This window comes from Salmo salar, chromosome 28, assembly GCF_965601325.2.
Source record: "Salmo salar chromosome 28, fSalSal1, whole genome shotgun sequence".
Taxonomy (NCBI): Eukaryota; Metazoa; Chordata; class Actinopteri; order Salmoniformes; family Salmonidae; genus Salmo; species Salmo salar.
In genome coordinates, this window is record NC_138318.1 from 21,562,586 (window position 1) to 21,582,978 (window position 20,393).

Genomic DNA, 20,393 nt, shown 5'->3' on the forward strand with positions numbered 1-20,393 from the left:
CACCGGATGTGTACCAAACTCACTAAAAGTGGAAGTAATAAAGCCTCTCTTGAAAAAGCCAAACCTTGACCCAGAAAATATAAAAAACTATCGGCCTATATCGAATCTCCCATTCCTCTCAATTTTTTTTGAAAAGGCTGTTGTGCAGCAACTCACTGCCTTCCTGATGACAAACAATGTATACTAAATGCTTCAGTCTGGTTGTAGACCCCATCATAGCACTGAGACTGCACTTGTGAAGGTGGTAAATTACCTTTTAATGGCGTCAGACCGAGGCTCTGCATCTGTCCTCGTGCTCCTAGACCTTAGTGCTGCTTTTGATACCATCGATCACCACATTCTTTTGGAGAGATTGGAAACCCAAATTGGTCTACACGGACAAGTTCTGGCCTGGTTTAGATCTTATCTTTCGGAAAGATATCAGTTTGTCTCTGTGGATGGTTTGTCCTCTGACAAATCAACTGTAAATTTCGGTGTTCCTCAAGGTTCTGTTTTAGGACCACTATTGATTTCACTATATATTTTACCTCTTGGTGATGTCATTCGGAAACATAATGTTAACCTTCACTGCTATGTGGATGACACACAGCTGTACATTTCGATGAAACATGGTGAAGCCCCAAAATTGCCCTCGCTGGAAGCCAGTGTTTCAGACATAAGGAAGTGGATGGCTGCAAATGTTCTACTGTTAAATTCGGACAAAACAGAGATGCTTGTTCTAGGTCCCAAGAAACATAGAGATCTTCTGTTGAATCTGACAATTAATCTTGATGGTTGTACAGTCGTCTCAAATAAAACTGTGAAGGACCTCGGCGTTACTCTGGACCCTGATCTCTCTTTTGACGAACATATCAAGACTGTTTCAAGGACAGCTTCTTTCCATCTACGTAACATCGCAAAAATGAGAAATGTTCCGTCCAAAAATGATGCAGAAAAAAATGTATCCATGCTTTTGTCACTTCTAGGTTAGACTACTGCAATGCTCTACTTTCTGGCTACCCGGATAAAGCACTAAATAAACTTCAATTAGTGCTAAATACGGCTGCTAGAATCCTGACTAGAACCAAAATATTTGATCATATTTCTCCAGTGCTAGCCTCCCTACACTGGCTTCCTGTTAAGGCAAGGGTTGATTTAAAGGTTTTACTGCTAACCTACAAAGCATTACATGGGCTTGCTCCTACCTATCTTTCCAATTTGGTCCTGCCGTACATACCTACACGTACGCTACGGTCACAAGACGCAGGCCTCCTAATTGTCCCTAGAATTTCTAAGAGGCAGGGCTTTCTCCTATAGAGCTCCATTTTTATGGAATGGTCTGCCTACCCATGTGAGAGACGCAGACTCGGTCTCAACCTTTAAGTCTTTATTGAAGACTCATCTCTTCAGTAGGTCCTATGATTGAGTGTAGTCTGGCCCAGGAGTGTGAAGTTGAACGGAAAGGCACTGGAGCAACAAACCGCCCTTGCTGTCTCTGCCTGGCCGGTTCCCCTCTCTCCACTGGGATTCTCTGCCTCTAACCCTATTACAGGGGCTGAGTCACTGGCTTACTGGTGCTCTTCCATGCCGTCTCTAGGAGGGGTGCGTCACTTGAGTTTGTTGAGTCACTGACGTGGTCTTCCTGTCTGGGTTGGCGCCCCCCCTGGGGTTGTGCCGTGGCAGAGATCTTTGTGGGCTATACTCTACCTTGTCTCAGGATGGTAGGTTGAAGATATCCCTCTAGTGGTGTGGAGGCTGTGCTTTGGCAAAGTGGGTGGGGTTATATCCTGCCTGTTTGGCCCTGTCCGGGGGTATCATCGGATGGGGCCACAGTGTCTCCTGACCCCTCCTGTCTCAGCCTCTAGTATTTATGCTGCAGTAGTTTATGTGTCGGGGGGCTAGGGTCAGTCTGTTATATCTGGAGTATTTCTCCTGTCTTATCCGGTGTCCTGTGTGAATTTAAGTATGCTCTCTCTAATTCTCTCTTTCTCTCTTTCTTTCTCACTCTCGGAGGACCTGAGCCCTAGGACCATGCCTCAAGACTACCTGGCATGATGACTCCTTGCTGTCCCCAGTCCACCTGGCCGTGCTGCTGCTCCAGTTGCAACTGTTCTGCCTGCGGCTATGGAACTCTGACCTGTTCACTGGACGTGCTACCTGTCCCAGACCTGCTGTTTTCAACTCTCTAGAGACAGCAGGAGCGGTAGAGATACTCTCAATGATCGGCTATGAAAAGCCAACTGACATTTACTCCTGAGGTGCTGACCTGTTGCACCCTCGACAACTACTGTGATTATTATTATTTGACCGTGCTGGTCATTTATGAACATTTGAACATCTTGGCCATGTTCTGTTATAATCTCCACCCGGCACAGCCCGAAGAGGATTGGCCACCCCTCATAGGCTGGTTCCTCTCTATGTTTCTTCCTAGGGTTTGGCCTTTCTAGGTAGTTTTTCCTAGCCACCGTGCTTCTACACCTGAATTGCTTGCTGTTTGGGGTTTTAGGCTGGGTTTCTGTACAGCACTCTGAGATATCAGCTGATGTAAGAAGGGTTATATAAATACATTTGATTGAAATTTGATTGATAGAAATTTAGTAAAACGGATTTAAGTTTCCCTGCATTAAAGTCCCCGGCTACTAGGAGCACCACCTCTGGTTGAACATTTTCTTGTTTGCTTATGGCAGAATACAGCTCATTCAATGCTGTTTTAGTTCCAGCTTCTGACTGTGGTGGTATGTAAACAGCTACGAAAAATACAGATGAAAACTCTCTAGGTAGATAGTGTGGTCTACAGCTTATCATGAGCTACTCTACCTCAGGCGAGCAATAGCTTGAGACTTCCTTAGATATCGTGCACCAGCTGTTATTTACAAAAATACATAGCCCTCCGCCCCATGTCTTACCAGATGTCGCTGTTCTATCCTGCCGGTCCAGAGCATAACCAGCCAGCTGTATGTTGATAGTATCTTTGTTCAGCCACGACTCCGTGAAGCATAAGATATTACAGTTTTGAATGTCCCGTTGGTAGTTTAATCTTACGCATCAGTCATCTATTTTATTCTCCAAAGATTGCACGTTTGCTAGCAGAATGGAAGGAAGTGGGGTTTTATTCGATCGCCTACGAATTCTCAGAAGGCAGCCTGCCCTTTGGCCCCTTTTTCTCCGCCTCCTCTTTACGCAAATCACGGGGATCTGGGCCTGTTCCCGAGAAAGCAGTATATCGTTCGCATCGGGCTCGCAGACTCGTTAAAGGAAAAAAAGGATTCTGCCAGTCCATGGTGAGTATTCCTGATGTCCAGAATTTATTTTCGGTCATAAGAGACGGTACCGGCAAAATTATGTACAATATATGTACAAAAATAAGTTGCAAAAAATGCAAATAAACAAACTAAAAAACATAATCGGTTGGGAACATGTAAAATGTCTGCCTTCTTCTCCGGTGCCATTATTACTTATTAACCAACAAACAGCCAGACAGACACTTCAGCTTATTAACCAACAAACAGCCAGACAGACACTTCAGGATATTAACCTTTTGGGCTCACCCTAGGATAGGGGGCGCCACAGCGCATTTTGAAAAATATTCGTGCCCATTTTCAACGGCCTACTAATCAAACTCAGAAGCTAGGATATGCATATAATTAATACCTGTGGATAGAAAACACCCTAAAGTTTCTAAAACTGTTTGAATGGTGTCTGTGAGTATAACAGAACTCATATGGCAGTCAAAACCCCGAGACCGATTGAAACAGGAAGTGGAATTCTGAATTGTGGACTCAACTTCACATCTTTCCCTATTAATCACACCGTGAGCTATGGTTCATTGAGCACTTTCTATTGCTTCCACTAGATGTCCCCAGTCTTTACACAGTGGTTTGAGCCTTCTACTGTCGAAACTCAATGAATGAGACGCTGTGGAAATTGGTCACAGGGGGAGGGCCATCACCATTATGATGCCGGCGGCCCCGTCTACCCCCTCCTTTCGAAACGTTTTGAAACACAATACAATCGTCCCCCTCGAATCTTATTGGCTCTCTTGTTGAAACAGGCCCTGAAGATTTATGTTATACAACGTTTGACATGTTTGAACGAACCTAAATGGGGGAAAAATGTTATTTTTCGAAACCGCTGTCCCGCGCCCGACGGAGCATTTGGATACAGCCTTCAGGCGCGCTAACAACAGCAAGCTAATGGAACATAAAGGATGGACTTTTTCGACCGAAAATACATTTGTTGTGGACCTGGGATTCCTGGAAGTGCTTTCTGATGAAGACAACTAAAGGTAAGGGATTATTGACAATAGTATACAAGATTAGATGTGATATGCGATTGTTCCAAGATGGCGCCGAGCTGGAATTACTAGCTAATTTTCTGAGTATCGCATCCCCTTTTATCGCAAAGTGTGATTACCCAGTAAAGTTATTTTTAAATCTGGTAAGACAGGTGCTTTCAAGAGATATTCATCTATAAATCTTAGAATGACAATATTACATTTTAAAAATGTTTTCGAATAGTAATTCAGTAAATTGTAGCACTGTTTCCCGGGATGCATTTGAGGGAAAATAGTTAGTCAACGTCAGACGCCGATGTAAAATGCTGTTTTTATATATAAATATGAACTTTATTGAACAAAAGAATGCATGCATTGTGTAACATGATGTCCTAGGTGTGTCATCTGATGAAGTTTGTAAAAGGTTAGTGCTGCATTTAGCTGTTTTTTGGTTATTTGTGATGCATGTGGTTGGTCGGAAAATGGCAATGTTGCTACTTTTACCATGTACTCCTCTAACATAATCTAATGTTTTGCTTTTCCTGTAAAACCTTTTTGAAATCGGACGACGTGGGTCGATTCAGGAGAGGTGTATCTATAAAACGATATGAGACAGTCCTATATTTGAAAAAAAAAAAATATTACATTTCGTTATGCTAATGTCGCTAGGAGTTTTTCGCTGGATGTTGATCCCGCTTACGGGACGAGACGCTCATAAACCAGACTAATATATCACTGAGCGTGTGTATCGACTATTGTTAAAAAGGTCTCCTGGACTACTGCACCCAACCACTAATGTAAGCCAGAGAACTCAGTAGGATATGAGCACGTCTTCTTGGGCATTTCATGTGTATTGCATGTGTTATCCATTTCATGTGTATTGCAGGTGTTATCCATTTCATGTGTATTGCAGGTGTTATCCATTTCATGTGTATTGCAGGTGTTATCCATTTCATGTGTATTGCATGTGTTACCCATTTCATGTGTATTGCATGTGTTACCCATTTCATGTGTATTGCATGTGTTATCCATTTCATGTGTATTGTGTTATCCATTTCATGTGTATTGCATGTGTTATCCATTTAATGTGTATCAACTCCTCAGCCGTTCCAGACTAAACCCAGACGCACATCACAGTGGACTAGCAGCAGTGGTGGGAGAGATCTAAGAACACAATAGCATATCAGTGGAATGGAATCAATGCTGAGTGTTTGAAGCCCAAACAGACAGGTCACGACTCTAATCCGCTATAGTTAATGGATGTTGCTGTCTGCTGCCCAGTGTTCAGAACCCACCACCAGAGAGAACAGACAGCTCAGGATGTTGCTGTCGGCTGCCCAGTGTTCAGAACCCACCACCAGAGAGAACAGACAGCTCAGGATGTTGCTGTCGGCTGCCCAGTGTTCAGAACCACCACCAGAGAGAACAGACAGCTCAGGATGTTGCTGTCTGCTGCCCAGTGTTCAGAACCCACCACCAGAGAGAACAGACAGCTCAGGATGTTGCTGTCTGCTGCCCAGTGTTCAGAACCCACCACCAGAGAGAACAGACAGGTCAGGATGTTGCTGTCGGCTGCCCAGTGTTCAGAACCCACCACCAGAGAGAACAGACAGCTCAGGATGTTGCTGTCTGCTGCCCAGTGTTCAGAACCCACCACCAGAGAGAACAGACAGCTCAGGATGTTGCTGTCTGCTGCCCAGTGTTCAGAACCCACCACCAGAGAGAACAGACAGGTCAGGATGTTGCTGTCGGCTGCCCAGTGTTCAGAACCCACCACCAGAGAGAACAGACAGCTCAGGATGTTGCTGTCTGCTGCCCAGTGTTCAGAACCCACCACCAGAGAGAACAGACAGCTCAGGATGTTGCTGTCGGCTGCCCAGTGTTCAGAACCCACCACCAGAGAGAACAGACAGCTCAGGATGTTGCTGTCTGCTGCCCAGTGTTCAGAACCCACCACCAGAGAGAACAGACAGGTCAGGATGTTGCTGTCGGCTGCCCAGTGTTCAGAACCCACCACCAGAGAGAACAGACAGCTCAGGATGTTGCTGTCGGCTGCCCAGTGTTCAGAACCCACCACCAGAGAGAACAGACAGGTCAGGATGTTGCTGTCTGCTGCCCAGTGTTCAGAACCCACCACCAGAGAGAACAGGCAGCTCAGGATGTTGCTGTCGGCTGCCCAGTGTTCAGAACCCACCACCAGAGAGAACAGACAGCTCAGGATGTTGCTGTCTGCTGCCCAGTGTTCAGAACCCACCACCAGAGAGAACAGGCTGCTCTTGTGATCCTCTGGACCAAAGGCAGTGTGACATTTCCACACCAGCCGGAGGAACTGTGGCACCATGGTTGCGTTCCGAATGACACCCTATTCCCTTTATAGCACACTACTTTTTACCAGGGCCCATAGGGAATAGGGTGGCATTTGGGATGCAGGCCATGACACCGTCGGCTCTGTAAAGGGGTAAAGCCTTAGGCACCCTCTGGCAGCTCCCGCCCTCCTGCCTGCCTCTCCAATCCATTTCACAGGTTGGGTTCTGAGCAGCTGGGACCCCCTGGGTGAAACCTCCACGCAGGCAGAGAGAGCGGAGTGAGGAGAAGAGATTAAATCAGAAACTCATTGATTTCCTAAAAAGGTCAGCACTGCTTTCAGAGCATTGTCATTCTATCTGGAACAGTGAGGTTGAATAAGCCAATAAAACAGCTCTACTGCCTGCCAGCTCCCTACCAGCTCCCTGAGGCCAATCAAGGCAGAGCAGGAGGGCTGGTGGTAGGGCTGAGGAGGAGAAGGGGGAGGATGCTGCTGCGGAGGGCTGGGGATAGGAGGGGAGGTCTGGGGAGGGCAAGGGAGGGAAGGGGGAGCGCGGGGGAAAGCAAATGAGGGCTGGGGGAGAGCTGGGGAATACTTGGTGTGCAGGGGAGGGCTGGGTAAGACTGGGGAGAGCTGGGGAGGAAAGGAGAAAGGGAGGCCTTCCATGAGGGGATCAAAGTGCATCCAGCCAGGCTGAAGACCTGCTCTGATTGTGCCTGCTGCTGAAGGCTGCTGGTCCCTGCTGGGTGCTGGGAGGTGGAGAGGCTTTGATATGGATCCCAAATGGCACCCTATTCCCTGTATAGTGCACTACGGACCCTGTTTGAAAGTATTGCACTATAAAGGGAATAGGGTGCCATTTGTGATGAAGCCTGAGCCTCAGATGCCCATATTGTAACTTGGCTCTGGCAGGCGGTGTAAGGAGTGGCACTGGGTTGGATTAATTAAAGAGTGGGAAGAAGGCTGGGGTGCTCGGGACCATGCCCAATCTGGTGTTGTGGCTATGGACGCCCACCTCTGACATCGAGGCAGATTAAAAGGCAGAGAAAGACTATTTATTTATATTTTGCAAAACACGTGAACATGTGCATAAACTACACTCCAGAGGTGGTACATCTTTGCACTGGCACACGTGCAGCATGCTGATGCAGTTGGACTCATTGTGCAGAGGTAAAATAAAACGCATGAAAGTAGCAATGCAGCAGAGTTAGCACACAGCGGAGTATCAAATTAAAAGTAATGAGGTTCTCTTATTCCCATGTTACCTCCCAAAATACACCACAGCAGCAACTGCATCTGCATCACTATCAGCATCTAACTGGCATACATTAACCAGCCAAATTATGATTATATTGCATTAACAAGGCAAATTATAATTATGATTATATTGCATTAACAAGGCAAATTATAATTATGATTATATTGCATTAACAAGGCAAATTGTAAATCATAAATTGAATGACTGTGCATGTATACACAGTCACAGAGTTCGCAACCAAACTGTGAAATAAGGACTTGAATAACAAAGCGAGAACGAGACCCGTTTCTGTGTTATTAATCAAGCTATTCTTAAAACAACAACGCTCCTCTCTACGACAACAGTCATCAAGATAACAGTAAGCAAAATGAAACTCCCAGAATTCCTTTTGATTCACGCAGATGAAAGTGTTAGTAAATTAGGCTGAATGTTCTTCAGACACGAAAGAGGAAAGGAGAGAGGGAAGAAAAGTGGAATAAACAGACAAAGGGGGCTGTAAGCAGTGTTGAGTGGGGGGGGGGGGGGGAGAGAGAGAGAGAGAGAGAGAGAGAGAGAGAGAGATTGGCTCGCTATGAGATGTCATTTTCAGGCCCCATTCCCTCCAATCCGATCCCACCTCTCCTGGCTCCTGTCACCAACAACACAAAACATTCTCTTCCAGCAGTAGCAAGCAGCACCCCGGTTAAGATAACAGGGCTTTTAAAAAGCCCAGTTTAGAGAAATAAATCATTCTGTATGGTGAGCAAAGACACAGCAGCATATACAGTGCCTTCAGAAAGTATTCATACCCCTTGACTTATTCCACATTTTGTTGTGTTACTGCCTGAATTGAATTGAAAATATTCTCACCACCTACACACAATACCCCATAATGACAAAGTGAAAACATGTTTGTCGAAATTTTAGCAAATTTATTGAAAATTAAATACAGAAATATCTAATTTACATAAGTATTCACACCCCTGAGTCAATGCATGTTCGAATCACCTTTGGAAGCGATTACAGCTGTGAGTCTTTCTGGGTAAGTCTCTAAGAGCTTTCCACACCTGGATTGTGCAACATTTGCCCAGTATTCTTTTCAAAATTATTCTTGTTGATCATTGCTAGACAACCATTTTCAGATCTTGCCATAGATTTTCAAGCAGATTTAAGTCAAAACTAACTTGGTTACTCAGAAAAATCTACAACTCCAGTGTAGATTTGGCCTTGTGTTTTAGGTTATTGTCCTGCTGAAAGGTGTATTCCTCTACCAGTGTCTGGTAGAAAGCAGAATGAACCAGGTGTTCCTCTAGGATTCTTAACTCCATTGCATTTATTTTTTATTCAGAAAAACTTCCCAGTCTTTAACGATTACAAGCATACCTATAATATGATGCAGCCACCACTATGCTTGAAATTTATTTTTGTGGTACTCAGTAACGTGTTGTATTGGACTTGCACCAAACATAACACATTGAATTGAGAACAAAGCGTTAATTGCTGTCAAATCTTTCCCATATTTTTTTAGTGCCTTGTTACAAACAGGATGCATGTTTTGGAATATTTGTATTCTGTACAGGCTTCCTTCTTTTCACTCTGTCAATTAGGTTAGTATTGTGATGTAACTAAGTTGCTGATCCATCCTCAATTTTCTCCTATCACAGCCATTAAACTCTGTAACTGTTTTAAAGTCACCATTGGCCTCATGGTGAAATCCCTGAGCGGTTTCCGAGTTAGGAAGGACGCCTGTATCTTTGTATTGACTGGGTATATTGAAACAAAGGGATATTCAATGTCTGCTTATTTATTTTTTGTTTTTATCTACCAATAAGTGTCCTTCTTTTCTAGGCTGAATCTGGACTTTGTGGTTGAATCTGTGTTTAAAATTCACTACTCGACTGAGGTACTTTACAGATAATTGTTTGTGTGGGATACAGAGATGAGGCGGTCATTCAAAAATCATGTTAAACACTATTATTGCACACATAGTAAGTCCATGCAACTTATTATGTGACTTGTTAAACACATTTTTAGTCCTGAACTTATTTAGGCTTACCATAACAAATACTTATTGACTCAAGACATTTCAGCTTTTCATTTTTTCTTAATTTGTAAACATTTCTGAAACATAATATCAGTTTGACATTATGGGGTATAATGTGTAGGCCAGCGATAAAACATCTCAATTTAATCCATTGTAAATTCAGGCTGTAACACAACAAAATGGGGAAAAGGTCAAGGAGTGTAAATACATTCTGAAGGCACTGTAGGAGAGGGTTAATGATACAACTAGGCTAAATCACGAGGATGAGAGTGGTGAACCGCACCCTAGTGGTGAATGTTGGACAATATGTTTCACACCCAATCTCTTTCACTCTGTAGACACTTAAGGAATAAAACTAATTTTTCTAATTCAATTCAAGCCTGCACTGCCCAGCCACACTAGCCCATTACAGCGCAATGACTGCTAGCTTTCAATGATCAAGTTACTGAGAGATAGACTGAAGAGAGAGAGTGGGAGAGAGATAGACTGAGGAGAGAGCGACCAAAAGAGAGAAAGAGAGAGACTGAGGAGAAAGAGAGCGAGGAGAAAGAGAGAGAGAGAAGAGAGAGAGAGAGAGGAGAAAGAGATAGACTAAGGAGAGCGAGAGAGCGATTGGGAGTGAAGCTGTTTTCCGAGATGACTGTGACAGGAAACTATCAGTTAGTGGTGAGTGACAAGGTCAGAGACAAGCAGGACAGGAAGATAGACAGACAACCACAGCTCATATCTGCCATTTCTGGCATCCCAGCCCAGCTATTAGGTAAGCCTGGAGTGATTATTAGTGGGCCTTGACCTGGGAGGGCTGTAGTTGATCATTTATTAAGTTCACAATGATTTGTGTTGACCGGCATCACTGATCACTGACGTAAGCATCCAACTTCCCAGTTACCATTATGTAACTGACTTATGTATTTCCCCACACGACATTCCAACACGAATGAGTGACATTGGGCGATTGGTTATTAACCGAACGCCCAAAGGAGCAGACAACAACACAGTTTGACCTATGGGATCTCTCCTGTGGAGGTGTTGTGTATATTTCTGTGACCATTACCTGTGAGCTTCTTGATGGGCTGCAGCCGGACACTGATGGTCTGGTGTGTGAGCAGTGGGGAGGAGGGCAGGGAGCGTGAAACGCCCTCCATGATGCGGATGTGCTGCATGCCCTCGGTCATAGAGAGAGGCGGAAGGGCATAGTCACCCTCAAAGGCACAGTCACTGTCTATACTACCACCTGCAGGAGGAAGCAGAAAAGTCAGTGTCACAAGGCAATAATATTAATGTTCCACGCATATACTACCTATTTTATTTAACGTCTGGCATTACAACATTTACAGTATTGTGAGTGTAGTCATAGATGTTTCAGAACAGTTATTAGCGTCTTTGTTGTGCATTGTATTGCATAACTTATAAGGCATTATACATGTGCGTCTAGTGGCATTGTAGATACTTAGCAAACCGGGAACATTCCCAGAACATTAGACAAGATTCTCATTAAGTTCTAGTTAAGGTTTTATCTAACATTAGGATGATAACATCCCAAAAACATAAAAAATAAAGTTTTAATATATTTTTTTATGTTTTAAATGAACTATCCTTGAAATGTTCGCCTAACATTCCCCAAAACGTTTTAATAGGTTTCCAGGTAATGTAATATCACAATGTATCAGTAATGTTTTCCCAGCAAACTAAATTGGTTCTGTGAACATTCCTAGAACATTTGTTAGGTTGCAGAAAATGTTCTCATAACACAAAAACTGTCCAGTCGTGCTGATGATTATGCAATGCTTGAATAAAACATTTGCCTGATGTTGCAAGAACATTCCCAGAACATGTCTGTTCTTTAAAAGGTTCCCAGAATTAGGTTGTGGGAAGAGTATGGTGGTAACATTGTGGGGACATCACAAAAGATATGTTCCCAAAACACAAAAACTGTCCAATTGTGCTGATGATTAGACAATGGTTTTTTTCGGGTGCAAAAAATATTCACCTGATGTTACAAGAACATTCCCAGAACACATTTAGTCTGTTCTTTAAAGGTTCCCAGAATGTTTCATTAGGTTGTGGGAACAGTCTGATGGTAACATTGTGGGGACATCACAAAAGGCATATTCCCATAACACAAAAACTGTCCAGTTGTGCAGATGATAATACGTTTATTTTAGGGTGCATAAAACACTAACCTGATATTACAAGAACATTACCAGAACAAATGCATTATGTTCTTTAAATGTTCCTCACACATTTCTTTAGGTTGTGGTAACATTGATGCAGAGGGTTAATGATCTGGTTGCATATCTGAAAATTGCAGGTTCAATCCCACATATTCTTTAACCATGTTTCTTTATTGTGGATCAGATATACTCTACTAAAAGAAAGGATGTCTTTATTTTGTCCAGATTTATAAATTCAGACTGAAATACAGAATAGACTAGACAGAATAGAGAGAATAGACTAACTGTAAAAAAAACGCACCCAATATAATTCCGCCTTTGAGATGCTTGATATGGTCCCCCACTTCTTATTTTTCATGATCTGAAAAGTGAACGTGATCCTAGATCAGCACTTACAGTCATGGATACCTTGTAAATATGAGCCCGGAAGTATGTAGAATACACAGAGGATGGGTGAAGTGATGGGGAATAACCCAGTTACCAGTATTTCCTTGGGTTAGTTATGTCTAAGAAGATTAAAAATGAAGCATGGAATTCCTGATTGACCATACTGCCATGGCTACACGCTTAGAACTGTGTTATTTTTTAACACATCCGTGTGTCTAGCTAGGGATAACGTGTTACTTTTAACACAATCAAAGTGTTGTCACATTTAACACATGATTTGTGTAAATTATTCAAGACACCCTTTCAACACACATCCTATAGAATATCCTATCAGATTTTGGAACCTATCCTATAGGATTTTACTACCCTCGCCTTCTGGATGATAGCGGGGTGAACAGGCAGTGGCTCGGGTGGTTGTTGTCCTTGATGAACTTTTTGTCCTTCTTGTGACATCAGGTGCTGTAGGTATCCTGGAGGGCAGGTAGTATGCCCCCCGGTGATGCGTTGGGCAGACCGCACCACCCTCTGGAGATCCCTGCGGTGCGGGCAGTGCAGTTGCCGTACCAGGAGGTGATACAGCCCAACAGGATGCTCTCAATTATACATCTGTAAAAGTTTGTGAGGGTTTTAGGTGCCAAGCCACATTTCTTCAGCCTCCTGAGGTTGAAGAGGTGCTGTTGTGCCTTCTTCACCACACTGTTTGTGTGGGTGGACCATTTCAGATTGTCAGTGATGTGTACGCTGAGGAACTTGAAGCTTTCCACCTTCTCCACTGTGGTCCCGTCGATGTGGATAGGGGGGGTGCTCCCTCTGCTGTTTCCTGAAGTCCACGATCAGCTCCTTTGTTTTGTTGACATTGGATGAGAGGTTATTTTCCTGGCACCACATTCCCAGGGCCCTCACCTCCTCCCTATAGGCTGTCTCGTCATTGTTGGTAATCAGGCCTACTACCGTTGTGTCGTCTGCAAACTTGATGATTGAGTTGGAGGTGTGCGTGGCCACGCAGCCATGGGTGAACAGAGAGTACAGGAGGGGGCTGAGCACGCATCCTTGTGGGGCCCCAGTGTTGAGGATCAATGAAGTGGAGAGGTTTTTCCTACCTTCCCACCTGGGGGCGGCCTGCCAGGAAGTCCAGGACCCAGTTGCACAGAGCGGGGTTCAGACCCAGGGCCTCAAGCTTAATGATGAGCTTGGTGGGTACTATGGTGTTGAATGCTGAGCTATAGTCAATGAACAGCATTCTTATATAGGTATTCCTCTTGTCCAGATGGGATAGGGCAGTATGCACTGCGATGGCGATTACATTGTCTGTGGATCTATTGGGGCAGTAAGCAAATTGAAATGGGTCTAGGGTGTCAGGTAAGGTAGAGGTGATATGACCCTTGACTGGTCTCTCAAAGCACTTCATGATGACAGAAGTGAGTGCTATGGGGCGACAGTCATTTAGTTCAGTTACCTTTGCTTTCTTAGGTACAGGAAGAATGGTGGACATCTTGAAGCATGTGGGGACAGCAGACTGGGATAGGGAGAGATTGAATATGTCCGTAAACACTCCAGCCAGCTGGCCTGAGCATGCTCTGAGGACGCGACTAGGGATGCCGTTTGGGTTGGCAGGCTTAGCGAGAGTTAACACGCTTAAATGTCTTACTCACATCGGCCACGGAGAAGGAGAGCCCACAGTCCTTGGTAGCAGGCCGCGTCGGTGGCACTGTGTTATCCTCAAAGACGTCGGTGTTTATCCTCAAAGATGTCAGTGTTTCTGAACATATAACATTTTGTAATTAATGTTGTTGTATTGTACTCAAACTAATGACAACAAACTATCATTTAATGGGTTCTAATAAGAGTCTGATTGGGGTGACACAATCCTACAAGACTCATTTAGGATACATTTATTTTTAATCCGTATGTCTGCATATTTCAAGACATGGCATATGAAGGTGCAGTGAGATACCCAATGGGTTGGATGACACTTTTCTTGTCAATCATCTTGTAAAAACATACTTCAAAACTGGAAATCAACCAGTCATCCATTATTAACACAATGGAAAGGTCAAATGCTTTATTATCTAAATGTTGAAAGTGTGTGGGCAACAGAGAGAAACAAATTGATGCAGTTTGAGACCGTGTAGCGGATGATACGGATGCTGGAGATGGGGGTGTGAGCAGGTGGGTCTGGGCAGGGGTGAGGTTGTGGATGTTTGTGTGCATCTGTATGTTGACGTTTGTATGTGTGTTTTGTATTGTAAAAAAATAAAAAAAACATAAAAATAAAAAAACAATAGGATCCAATCGGATTACTTTTGAATTTCCAATAGGGAAAAAAGTACTCCAATAGAATATAGGATTCTGATAGAGGTGACAAAATCTTATAAGACTGCGAGAATCCTATAGGATCTAATATGATCACTTTTTATTTCTAATAGGAAAACTGTAGTCCAACAGGATTCCAACAGGATTTTGATAGAGGTGACAAAACCCTATATGATTGTGAGAATCTTGGATTCTATTGGAAAAATCACTAATCCTACAGGATTTTTTAAAAGGGCAACACTTTATGTTAAAAGTAACACAACATGGACGTTAAAAAAAATGGTTGATGTTTCTTATACATTTTGTGTTGTATTCCACTTCAGTAAATGACTGGGAAAGATGTGTATTTTTTTTTTGCCATTTATTCAATTCAAACAGTGCTGCATATATGAAAGCAACTGCTGTACATGCAAAATATCCATCTTTAAATATTTGAAATGTATTATTTAGTTCTTAGTTCTTTTAGTTCCAGCATGTAAGATTTGCAGTCCAGGGAAAACAACTCAGATTTTTGTACCCGAGATACAGGAGAACGGACTGAAGTTGGATACTGTATGATAAGCTGCACACCCAGTACAGCTTGAAAAGCTTGTCAATTGCATAGGTTAGGTCCTCATTCTCCAGTGGATGGCGAAATTCTCGTTACTTGCAACGTCATGTTCTGGCAGGCTGCTCCATTCGGAAGACCAAGACTGGAAAACAAACACGAAATGTCTGCTAAGTTAGCGTTACTATACACAATAATTAAAATAAACCAAGCTGTGTGTCGGCCTCACATTTTCTTAGAACATCGCCAGTGCCGGCCGAATGTTCCAACCAACTAGCTAGCTGGGCGAACCTAACTTCTTGAATACTTGTCTGAGACACATGTTATTTTTACACTGTAAATCTGCTAAAATGTTGCTGTATTCCCTCCGCATTAGCTGACAATTCTTCTAAGAGCGTGAGTGCCACGGTGTGGGTGCTCGGCATAGATATACAGTGGGGGAAAAAGTATTTGATCCCCTGCTGATTTTGCACGTTTGCCCACTTACAAAGAAATGATCAGCCTATAATTTTAATGGTAGGTTTATTTGAACAGTGAGAGACAGAATAACAACAACAAAAATCCAGAAAAACGCATGTCAAAAATGTTATAAAATGATTTGCATTTTAATGAGGGAAATAAGGTTTTGACCCCTCTGCAAAACATGACTTAGTACTTGGTGGCAAAACCCTTGTTGGCAATCACAGAGGTCAGACGTTTCTTGTAGTTGGCCACCAGGTTTGCACACATCTCAGGAAGGATTTTGTCCCACTCCTCTTTGCAGATCTTCTCCAAGTCATTAAGGTTTCAAGGCTGACTTTTGGCAACTCGAACCTTCAGCTCCCTCCACAGATTTTCTATGGGATTAAGGTCTGGAGACTGGCTTGGCCACTCCAGGACCTTAATGTGCTTCTTCTTGAGCCACTCCTTTGTTGCCTTGGCCGTGTGTTTTGGGTCATTGTCATGCTGGAATACCCATCCACGACCCATTTTCAATGCCCTGGCTGAGGGAAAGATGTTCTCACCCAAGATTTGATGGTACATGGCCCCGTCCATCGTCCCTTTGATGCGGTGAAGTTGTCCTGTCCCCTTAGCAGAAAAACACCCCCAAAGCATAATGTTTCCACCTCCATGTTTGACGGTGGAGATGGTGTTCTTGGGGTCATAGGCAGCATTCCTCCTCCTCCAAACACGGCAAGTTGAGTTGATGCCAAAAAGCTCCATTTTGGTCTCATCTGACCACAACACTTTCACCAGTTGTCCTCTGAATCATTCTGATGTTCATTGGCAAACTTCAGACGGGCATGTATATGTATTCTTGAGCAGGGGGACCTTGCGGGCGCTGCAGGATTTCAGTCCTTCACGGCGTAGTGTGTTACCAATTGTTTTCTTGGTGACTATGGTCCCAGCTGCCTTGAGATCATTGACAAGATCCTCCCATGTAGTTCTGGGCTGATACCTCACCGATCTCATGAACCCCACGAGGTGAGATCTTGCATGGAGCCCCAGGCCGAGGGAGATTGACAGTTCTTTTGTGTTTCTTCCATTTGCGAATAATCGCACCAACTGTTGTCACCTTCTCACCAAGCTGCTTGGCGATGGTCTTGTAGCCCATTCCAGCCTTGTGTAGGTCTACAATCTTGTCCCTGACATCCTTGGAGAGATCTTTGGTCTTGGCCATGGTGGAGAGTTTGGAATCTGATTGATTGCTTCTGTGGACAGGTGTCTTTTTTACAGATAACAAGCTGTGGTTAGGAGCACTCCCTTTAAGAGTGTGCTCCTAATCTCAGCTCGTTACCTGTATAAAAGACACCTGGGAGCCAGAAATCTTTCTGATTGAGAGGGGGTCAAATACTTATTTCCCTCATTAAAATGCAAATCAATTTATAACATTTTTTGACATGCGTTTTTCTGGATATTTTTGTTGTTATTCTGTCTCTCACTGTTCAAATAAACCTACCATTAAAATGATTGACTGATCCTTTCTTTATCAGTGGGCAAACGTACAAAATCAGCAGGGGATCAAATACTTTTTTCCCCCACTGTATGATGACTCCAGATCCAGAATGTGATTGGTCAATAATCGAGCACATTTAGTGTGTGTTGTATAGATGTGTTAGCTGACAACGTCACAAAAACTATGCGCACTCTTCAATGGGGCAGATGTCCATGAGTTGTTGTGATTCTGGATGGCCAGATAGCTACCAACAATGACAAGAAACTGCCTGTGGATAATCGTAAGTGGCTCGTTTCAACTTGTTATTAATACTATGTCTTGTTTTGCCTGATTTCATGTCAATGCTAATATGGCAAAAATGTGCTACCTAGTTAGCTAACCAACAACTGTAACGATGTATTTGAGATACATCAAGTGCTCATTGTGCAAATGTATTTATGTTTCCAATAAACATTAGCGACTAAATAGTCACACAAGTGTTCAAAACATTATGAACATTCCATGACAGACTGACCATGTGAATCCAGGTGAAAGGTATGATCACTTATTGAAGTCACTTGTTAAATCAGTGTAGTTGAAGGGGAGGCGACAGGTTAAAGATCAATTGTTAAGCCTTGAGACCATTGAGACATGGATTGTGTATGTGTGCTTGCCATTCAGAGTGTGAATGGGCAAGACAAAAGATTAAAGTGCATTTGAACGGGGTATGGTAGTAGGTTCCAGGTGCACCAGTTTGTGTCAAGAACTGCATGCTACTGGGTTTTTCACGCTCAAGAGTCTCCTGTGTGTATCAAGAATGGTCCACCACCCAAAGGACACAACTTGACACAACTGTGCAAAGCATTGGATTCAACATGGGCCAGTATCCCTGTGGAACGCTTTTGACACCTTGTAGAGTCCATTCCTCGACAAATTAAGGATGTTAAGGACAAAAGGGGTAGGGGGTGCAACTCAATTAGGAATGTGTTCGTAATGTTTTGTACACACAGTGAAGTTTACAGCTGAAGTTGGAAGTTTACATAGACCTTAGCCAAATACATTTAAACTCAGTTTTCACAATTCCTGACATTTAATCCTCATAAAAATTCCCTGTCTTAGGTCAGTTAGGATCACCACTTTATTTTAAGAATGTGAAATGTCAGAATAATAGTAGAGAGAATTATTTATTTCAGCTTTTATTTCTTTCATCACATTCCCAGTGGGTCAAGTGTACATACACTCAATTAGTATTTGGTAGCATTGCCTTTAAATTGTTTAACTTGGGTCAAACGTTTTGGGTAGCCTTCCACAAGCTTCCCACAATCGGTTGGGTGAATTTTGTCCCATTCCTTCTGACAGAGCTGGTGTAACTGAGTCAGGTTTGTAGGCCTCCTTGCTCGCACACGTTTTTTCAGTTATGCCCACAAATGTTCTATAGGATTGAGATCAGGGCTTTGTGATGGCCACTCCAATACCTTGACTTTGTTGTCCTTAAGCCATTTTGCCACAACTTTGGAAGTATGCTTGGGGTCATTGTCCATTTGGAAGACACATTTGCTTTAACTTCCTGACTGATGTCTTGAGATGTTGCTTCAATATATCCACATAATTTTCCTTCCTCAAGATGCCATCAATTTTGTGAAGTGCACCAGTCCCTCCTGCAGCAAAGCACCCCCACAACATGATGCTGACACTCCCATGCTTCACGGTTGGGATGGTGTTCTTCAGCTTGCAAGCTTCCCCCTTTTTCCTCCAAACATAACGATGGTCATTATGGCCAAAGAACAGTTCTATTTTTGTTTCATCAGACCAGAGGACATTTCTCCAAAAAGTACGATCTTTATCCCCATGTCCAGTTGCAAACTGTAGTCTGGTTTATTTATGGCGGTTTTGGAGCAGTGGCTGAGCGGCATTTCAGGTTATGTCGATATAGGACTCATTTTACTGTGGATATAGATACTTTTGTACCTGTTTCCTCCAGCATTTTCACAAGGTCCTTTGCTGCTGTTCTGGGATTGATTTGAGCTTTTCGCAACAAAGTACGTTCATCTCTTGGAGACAGAATGTGTCTCCTTCCTGAGCGGTAGGACGGCTGCATGGTCCCATGGTGTTAATACTTGCGTACTATTGTTTGTACAGATGAACATGGTACCTTCAGGCGTTTGGAAATTGCTCTCAAGGATGAACCAGACTTGTGGAGCTCTACAATTATTTTTCTGAGGTCTTGGCAGATTTCTTTTGATTTTCCCATGATGTCAAGCCAAGTTTGAAGGTAGGCCTTGAAATACATCCACAGGTACACCTCCAATTGACTCAAATGAGGTCAATTCAAATCAAAGTTTATTTGTCACGTGCGCTGAATACAACAGGTGTAGTAGACCTTACAGTGAAATGCTTACTTACAGGCTCTAACTAATAGTGCAAAAAAGGTATTAGGTGAACAATAGGTAGGTAAAGAAATAAAACAACAGTAAAAAGACAGGCTATATACAGTAGCGAGGCTATAAAAGTAGCAAGGCTACATACAGACACCGGTTAGTCAGGCTGATTGAAGTAGTATGTACATGTAGATATGGTTAAAGTGACAGAGAGTAGCAGTAGCGTAAAAGAGGGGTTGGCGGGTGGTGGGTGGGACACAATGCAGATAGGCCGGTTAGCCAATGTGCGGGAGCACTGGTTGGTCGGCCTAATTGAGGTAGTATGTACATGAATGTATAGTTAAAGTGACTATGCATATATGATAAACAGAGAGTAGCAGCAGCGTAAAAAGAGGGGTTGGGGGGGGTAAGTCCGGGTAGCCATTTGATTACCTGTTCAGGAGTCTTATGGCTTGGGGGTAAAAACTGTTGAGAAGCCTTTTTGTCCTAGACTTGGCACTCCGGTACCGCTTGCCATGCTGTAGTAGAGTGAACAGTCTATGACTGGGGTGGCTGGGTTCTTTGACAATTCTTAGGGCCTTCCTCTGACACTGCCTGGTGTAGAGGTCCTGGATGGCAGGAAGCTTAGCCCCAGTGATGTCCTGGGCCGTACGCACTACCCTCTGTAGCGCCTTGCGGTCAGAGGCCGAGCAATTGCCGTACCAGGCAGTGATGCATCCAGTCAGGATGCTCTCGATGTTGCAACTGTAGAACCTTTTGAGGATCTCAGGACCCATGCCAAATCTTTTTAGTTTCCTGAGGGGGAATAGGCTTTGTCGTGCCCTTTTCACGACTGTCTTGG

At 43.5% G+C, this 20,393-nt stretch overlaps 1 protein-coding gene across 5 annotated transcripts in view; it reads right to left on the reverse strand.

Annotated features, from left to right (window-relative positions):
* The window catches only part of tanc2b (tetratricopeptide repeat, ankyrin repeat and coiled-coil containing 2b), a 251,693-nt gene that overhangs the window by 99,087 nt on the left and 132,213 nt on the right, over window positions 1-20,393 (reverse strand). For all 5 annotated transcript variants that reach the window (XM_014179855.3, XM_014179853.3, XM_014179852.3 and 2 more), the window contains one exon: window positions 10,893-11,072. In XM_014179855.3, coding sequence (XP_014035330.1) covers window positions 10,893-11,072 — 180 coding nt within the window. The remainder of the gene's footprint in view (window positions 1-10,892; window positions 11,073-20,393) is intronic.